This window comes from Nematolebias whitei, chromosome 14, assembly GCF_014905685.2.
Source record: "Nematolebias whitei isolate Nwh7 chromosome 14, NemWhi1, whole genome shotgun sequence".
Lineage (NCBI taxonomy): Eukaryota > Metazoa > Chordata > Actinopteri > Cyprinodontiformes > Rivulidae > Nematolebias > Nematolebias whitei.
In genome coordinates, this window is record NC_056511.1 from 38,468,905 (window position 1) to 38,477,147 (window position 8,243).

General features: G+C 41.8%; 1 protein-coding gene across 1 annotated transcript in view; it reads right to left on the reverse strand.

Annotated features, from left to right (window-relative positions):
• The window catches only part of si:ch211-284e13.4 (insulin receptor substrate 1-B), a 15,045-nt gene extending 9,528 nt beyond the window's left edge, over positions 1-5,517 (reverse strand). Inside the window, exon 1 of the mRNA XM_037687684.1 lies at positions 4,896-5,517. Coding sequence (XP_037543612.1) covers positions 4,896-5,325 — 430 coding nt within the window. The 5' untranslated portion in view covers positions 5,326-5,517. The remainder of the gene's footprint in view (positions 1-4,895) is intronic.
• Positions 5,518-8,243: the final 2,726 nt, after the last annotated feature.

Sequence of the window (8,243 nt, forward strand, 5' to 3'; positions counted from 1 at the left end):
ATATATATATATATATATATATATATATATATATATATATATATATACATATATATACATATATATACATACTACTACTTACTACTTGTACTATTCCTACTTCGCAGTTTTTAACTTATCGCAGGGCTTCTGGGTACGGACCTCTTCTGATAAGTGAGGGACTACTGTACTAACAATCTATCATTAGGCTGGTAATCCTCCTTTATCATGTGAACAGCTAATTTTGAATGTCAACAACAAACTAGTTGATCCACTATGAGAAGGGGCTATTTATAAAACCGAGCTTATTACAGCTCCTCAGACTGACGAAGTATTTTGGATTAAAGAAGAAATGTCTCAACAATTGTATTTTTTTTTTACTTTTTGCATCCGTCCAGAGGACCTGACTTAACTTTGTTAGATCTGAATAAAGCTCCTATAAGTAATCATTGGATACCCATCTACAATTGATAAACTCTCATTAAGATGACTGACTTTCATTCCTCTTCTTTCAAGTGCATACATCTACCTCTCCAAGTTTTCTTCCACCTGTTCCCTGTTCTCATCACAGATTACAATGTCATATGCAAACATCATAGTCCACAGAGATTCCTGCTTGACCTAATCTGTTAGTCAGTCCATCACAAGAAGGGGCTCAGAGCAGATCCTTGATGCAATCCTACCTCCAGCTTTAAGCTACCTGTCACTCCTACAGCACATCTCACTACTATCCTGCTGTCCTCATACATGTCCTGTACCAGTCTAACACACTTCTCTGCCACTCCAGATTTCCTCATGCAATACCACACCTTCTCCCTTGGCACTCTGTCATATGCTTTTTCTAAATCCACAAAGACACAATGGAGTTCTTTCTGATCCTCTCTGTTCTTCATCAGCATCAAAACAAAGATGGCATTTGTGGTGTTCTTTCTTAGCATGAAAACATACTGCTGCTCACAGATAGTCACCTCTCATCTAAGTCTAGCTTCCACAACTCTCTCCCAGATCTTCATTGTATAACTCATCAACTTATTTTCCCTGTAACTGCTACAACTATGTACATCACCCTTGTTCTTAAAAATGGGCACCAGTACACTTCTTCTCCATTCCTCAGGCATTTTCTCGCCCTCAAATAAGCCATTGAATATTTGAGTCAAAAACCTCATTGCCATCTCTCCAAGACATTTCTAAACCTCCACTGGTATGTCATCAGATCCTACTGCCTTCCCCTTCTTCATTCTTTTCAGAGCTTTCCGGACTTCACCTTCACTAATCTTTCCCACTTCCTGGACCACAGTTTATATGACCTCTACTCTTCTTTCTCTTTCATTCTCTTCATTGATTAGCTCCTCAAAGTACTCCTTCCATCCTCCAGTCACACTCTCCTCACTTGTTAGAACATTACAATTCTTATCTTTAACAAGCCTAACCTGCTGCACATCCTTTCCTGCCTGATCCATCTGTCTCGCCAATCGGTACCAGTCCTTCTCGCCCTCTTTAGTGACCAGCCTCCTACACAAATCATCATATGCCTTCTTTTTTGCCATTGCCACATCCTTCTTTGCTCTATGTTGCATCTCCTTAAATTCCTATCTTTTCTCTTCAGTCCTCTCACTGTCATATTTCTTCTTGGATAACCTCTTTCTTTGAATAGTTGCTGTATTTCACTATTCCACCACCAGGTTTCCTTATCATCCGTTCTATGTCCAAATGACACACCAAGTACCTTCCTACCTGTCTCTTTAATTACTGTTGCTGTAGTAACCCGGTCATCTGGAAACTCTTTCTTACCATCCAGAGTCTTTAATGGTTCCTCTCTAAATTGCTCACATTCTTCCTTCAGCTTCCACCATTTGGTCTTCTTCTCTGATTTTACTCTTTTTCTCTTCTTCACAACAATAGATATTCTACACACACCCATCCAATGCTGTCTGGCCACACGCTCTCCTGCTACAACCTTACAGTCTCCAATCTCCCTCAGGTTTCCTCTTCTACACAGAATGTAGTCGACCTGCCTACTCCTTCCTCCACTCTTATAGGTCACTCTATGTTCCTCCCTCTTTTGGAAATAAGTGTTGTCTACAGCCATTCCCATTCTCTTGGCAAAATCCACCACTATTCTTCTTGGTTTCTTTCCTCGACACCAAATCTACCCATCACTTCCTCATCCCCTCTGTTTCCTTCACCAATGTGTCCATTCAGGTCTGCTCCAATCACCACTCTCTCCTCTCTGGGAATACCCTCTATCACTTCATTCAGATCCTTCCAAAATTTATCTTTCTCTTCCACATCACATCCAACCTGTGAACCATAACCACTGACAATGTTTAGCATCAGACCTTATACTTACCTGCAAACATCACACTCTTTTCATCTCTACTACATTATTTGTCAACTCCTCTTTCAGGACCACCCCTACTCCATTTCTCTTTCTATCCACACCATGGTAAAACAGTTTGAACCCTGCTCCAATGCTGCGAGCCTTGCTGCCCTTCCACTTGGTCTCTTGGACACATAAAACATCTACCTTCCTTCTATGCATCATGTCAGCCAGTTCTCTACCTTTGCCTGATCTTTGTCCCCACATTTAGAGTTGCAACCCGCAGTCCTACATTCTTGACTTTCCTCTTCTCCCTCTGTCTCCTGACACGTTTTCCTCTTCGTGGTCTTCGACTAACAGTAGCACAATTTCCGCCAGCACCCTATTTGTCTATAACACCGGTGGCGGTCGTTGTTAACCCCGTTCTCAACCAAACCGGTATGGTTTCGCTCTGATGAACTTGCATTATAGTTTTGGCCAAAGTGTTTTATGTCGGATGCCCTTCCTGACACAACACTCATCATTTACCCGGGCTTGGGACCAGCACAAGAGATACACTGGCTTGTGCTCCCTAGTGGCTGGTTTGACTACACATTCTACATGATTTTGCTTAAAACTCTGGTAGTAAATGTTGGCATCAACCCTTTTTGCCTGTTAGAAAAACATCACATTAACCACTCAACAGGTTTGAATGAAACCCTCAGAAAAGAATCATTTGATGTATGTTTACAACAGATTACGTTTTTGAGTCAACCCAATTCAAGACTGCAGCTGCAGTGACTTTAGCCAACAGAAAATGGCTACGACTCCACCAATTTTACTACTATTAAACTAAAATTTGATGTAGTAGTAGCTGAGCAACATCCTTGACACATATTAAAAGCACTATAATGTATTTTTTTTATTAGCATTAACTGTTGGACTCAACCCTGTGAGCCTGTTAGCAAAATATCATCTAAACTATACAGATTTTGATGCAACTTTCAGAAAATAATCATTGAATGTACATCTGCAAATTGTTGTTGTCATCAAAAACCAACTTTGATGAGCTGGTCACCTTGTTCAAATGCCCAAAGGCCCAAACAAACATTTTATTCCCCAAAACAACAAGGGAAAATAAAAAGAGGAGGTCAGAAGAAATGCTTCAAAGACACTTTGAAGCAGAACCTCATGAAACATCAACTGGACCAACTGGGACGAGGGTGCCTGCATGGAAATACCAAACTGGAGGACATCACTAATCAAGGAATTGACCACTTCCAAGAAATTAAAAACCAGACACCTCAAAGAGAAATGACAACAGAGAAAACAACCAATGCTGATTGACCCAGATGTCCAACGACCACCTGTGCAGACTGTGGAAGAGTCTGAGCACTTGGACTTTTCAGTCACTGAAGGATTCACAATCAATAAGAGACGGTCATCCTCAACGTGTGACAGCCATGACCACTGAAAGATGGCCACCACAGCTAACACATGGCCAACACACAAAACATGACACTAACTCAGTCAGTTTGCAAGTGACTGAGTTACAGTGACTGACACAACATTGGTGTGGTAGCTGAGATTCACTCACAACTCATCCTCTGAATACTACAGATTCCCCAACATGGCAGACTGCCTGGTTTGACAGAAACTGCAGTAAATTCATCCGTCTCTGGATTAAATGGTTCTAGTCCAAAACTCTGGTTTAAAGGTGGAAAGGGGGTGATATGCATTCATTCAAGGGATGATGCATGTCCATGTGAGGAACAATTTAAACAAATACAAATACGCTATTTTATTTATTGCCTTCTAGGCGCAATAAACAGTATATTTTTAGTCAGAAAACAGTCTTATTTTTGCGCTTTAACGCATTCCCTGTACGTCAAATAAGAATCAATCTTGTGGAAAGCGTTTCCTTGTGGCTCTGGTCTGAGCTCTAATCTGCTCAGGGTTCCACAACAACACGAGCTGGGCAAGCCCATCAGACTCCACACGCAGGGAGGGGGGGTGGCGGGGCTCCTCCGCTCCCCATCACAGGAGGCATAGCAGCGTAAACACGAGGAGAACCAACAGAAACGTGATTTTTCCAGGGAGGGGGTCGGAGCTGCGCTACGGGGGAAAAACAAAAAGCACGGGGCTGCGGCGGCGCGCGCCGCGATAGGCTCCCACCGAGTGATGCGTCCCTCGGATGGTTGCTATATGCCCACTGCGCCACGCGAAAACACGCGCGCACACACGGCGTGCGCGAGAATGCGCACCGAGTCTACCAGGTTTTTGCATGCGCGAGCGCGTTCCAAACGGCATTTAATAGCAAAAAAAAAGAAAAAAGAAGGAGATCAGAGTGATGGTATGGATGATGGTGATAATAAATGGACACGCGGCAGCAGCACATGCCGCCCATAGCTTGATGGTCCACCCCACCCTCCTCCACCCCACCCGCTTCAAAACACAACCCACTTATTCACGTTAAACACACACAAAAACCAAGACATGCGGACAACAGACGTGCATGTGGGGGTCAGGGATGCGCGAGGCGAGCCTCCAGGGCAGGACGGGCCTGACGCACAAACACCTAAATGAATGGAGCAAACCCCCGCTCCCCGGGTCTTACAGTTGGACTGGAGGTCCAGCATGGCTTGGTACCACTCGTTCTGGACCTCCTCGCTGTCCGCGGCCACGGCGAAGCTCTCGCTGCGCGTGTACAGGACGATCATGTGCTTGTTCTTGGAGTCCGCGCGCTTGTTGATGTTGAAGCACGTCTCAAGGCTCAGGACCTTCTTGGGCACGGGCGACTTGCTGCGGAATTTCTTCTCGTTCTCGTAGTACTCGAGCCGAGCCGGACCGTGCTCCGAGGCCGCGCGCAGCACGAAGAAGCGCCGGTGCATGGATTTGTGCTTGCGGAGGTACCCGCTCTTCTGGACGTCCTCGTAGCTCTGCGGCTCGGCCGCCGCGGGGTTCTCCATGGCCGAGCCGCACGAGAAGGCGGTGTTGGAAACGGGTTCGGATCTCGGGGAGGAGGGGGGGTCAAAAACAGGCTTCATTTATCCGCGGCGGCTACATCCCATCGTCCTCCCACCCCCTGCGTCCTCGCCGAAGCATCAAGGAGCATGTGCGCGAGAGCTCGGGATGGGAGAAATCAGCCCGACCGTCATGTTTTTTTTTAGGGGTCTGGGATCATGGTGGATCCAGCAGCTGCCGGGGGTGGGGGGGAGGGGGCCCGTGCACAGAGCGCGCACGAAGACCACCTCCGCTCGTCCTGCAGCCCGGCAGCCCTCAGGTCCAAGCTCGGTGCGGTTCGGTCGCGCGAGGACGTCTCCTCTCCTCCACCTGTCTGAGGATGCCCACAGCCTGTGGAAACCCTCTGCTGTCAAACACCCGGAGGAAAAGAAATGAACTTCCTGTCACGTCGTTTCAAAATAAAACCACCTTTCAAGTTGTTAATTGTAACCATTTTATTTTCCACGTGGAACAAATTGTATATTTCAGAGGGAAATATCAAATTAGTTAGTTAGTTTATTTGACAGGGACAGTGCACACAAACATAGAACAGAACAAGTCTGTGACTGATGTGTTGCACAATAAAGAGTAAATATAGTTAATTCACAACTCCAGTCCCTGGTTGGACATTTCTATGCAAAAAAAAAAAAAAAAACTAATTAGCGTGCTGCTTATTATCTAGCTATTTAGTTAGTTAGATATCTTGTTAGCTAATTAGCATTCAGGGGAAATATTGAAAGTCCAGCAATTCCATGGCATTAAATAAACACACCCAATGCTCTTTATTTCAACTAACCTCTAATTTCTTCTTTAAATTTCAACAGTAATTTATAATAATAATTTAAGTAGGTAGGTACTGATAATATTTTTTTTGTCAGACAAGTACAGGTACAATACTTCAGTTTGTGTCCATACTGTGTACAAATACTTAGTAGTTAATGAGTTAGTACTTAAATGTTTCACAAGCTAGGACTTAAGAAACACATTTTTTAATTAAGAACTTCAAACAGTCTGCTGCCTTATGATCTTTTCTGTTTATCCTAAAACTACCTATAAACTATGAGTATTTTTACCTTTTTGTCTTCAGTTGGTGGAAGAGCAAATGACATCACCAAACAGAAATGTGGTATCAGTTTGAAGTATTGGTGTGTTTTTCTTAGTACAAGTAACTGAGGCTGGAATCAAGCCTGATACGAAGTACCTGATACCGATAACAGACCAATATCCAATGCCAGTACAGATTGTATTGGGACATCATTAATTTATGTTGTGAAAAATGGCTACATTTGATGTATACAATCTGTATGAGAAGAGTAAACAGAACAAAAAGAAAAAGAAACGGTAAAGTTGCTTAGTGGCTTGTTTGTATCACCACATTTGTTCCTCACTGCCCGACAGCAAACTTGTTATTTTGTTTATTTGTCATATGTAGGTTAACACAAGGTCAACAATGCATGAACAATGAAATGTTCAGGATGAGAATAACTGATTTCACTCGCTAAAAACAAACAAGAAATACTAAAGCATGCAATAAGGGTACAAAATAAAGTAACAAAAAGTGACAAAGAAATAAAATATTTACAAGGTCCAAAAGAAATATAGTAAACAACAACATGGTAGAATATAACGGTGCAAGTTTGATGAGAATAAGTATTTCACAGGTAGTAATATAAGCTTAAATGCATATGATGTATAATGTACATAACTAACTTAAAGACAGACAGACAGAATAATTATACTAAAATGTAAGTCTCAAACAAACAGTTGCTGAGCAAAAACAACAGTCAAATAAAAAATAGTTTATGAGTCATAAGCAACAGAAAGCTCTGATAATCGTGTGTTGTCAAGTTTCTACAATGTTTTCTGTAGTAGAAGTAAAAAAAATTCTCACTTCCAGATTTCGGTTTGGTTTCAGCATTTTTGTAAGCAGATCAAAAATCTAAACTACAAACTGCTCCTATGGAGTAAAATCATTTTGTGATTGTTTTTGTCTTACTGTTCACGTTAAAATGATCAAGACAAATGCACTTTTATTTTACAAGCAGTTTCCGGAACCTCTTTGCTTTATTAAGGGAAACTTGACTTTTTTTTTATTTTTTATTTTTTTTAATTTTTTTTTAGACTGGCACCTCCAAGCCGGCGTGTCAGTCAAAAGGCAGGGATGCATCATGGCTGGTGTGGAGCCTGGGAACACTGTCATGATCATATGTTTGTGCTATGGCATTCTGGGGCCTCTAATCCAGCTGAGAACATCTGCACAACATGAACAGCCCAAAACATCACACCCCATACAGCTGAAAACATCCACATTATTAATATATACATATTACATGTAAATAAAGATGAAGTTCTCAGTATATTATCTGCACAATAATGAGCATATGATAGGAACTTAGTACTTGCATAGCAAGTTGTGACCTAATATTACTTCATCACATTGCAGTTAAAGCTCAGTTTAATATAAATCGTAAATCATTTTTACAAAGCTGGTCCTCCACATATTGCTTTCCTCCTGAACCATTTGCAGTACTTTGTATATTCCAGGTTGAACTGATGTTAAATAAAGAGTCAAGCTTAACTTTTTGATAGTAAATGCAATGTTTTTAATGTTCTTTGTTGTTATAGATGAGTGTCAAACACACAGCAAGGACAAGCAGATCCATCTGTTCTGGTTTTTTGGTTTGTTTAGCTTTTAAGGCTAATGAGAGAGGAGGGGAATTATGTTTGTTTAGAATATAATCCATAAACTCCATAAACAGAATTTTCAGTGTCACCTACTGCAAGATTATTATTTTTGTTAAGAGTTATTGCTATGAAACTGATATATTGTGAGGTAAAATCCAAAGTAGACAGCATGACAAAGTACTAAAACAAGGTTTAATATACAAAGTTTGTTTTCTCAGTCATCCAGGTATATAACAACAAAAAAGGTTGAATCATGTCATCTGGACTTCGTTTTTTT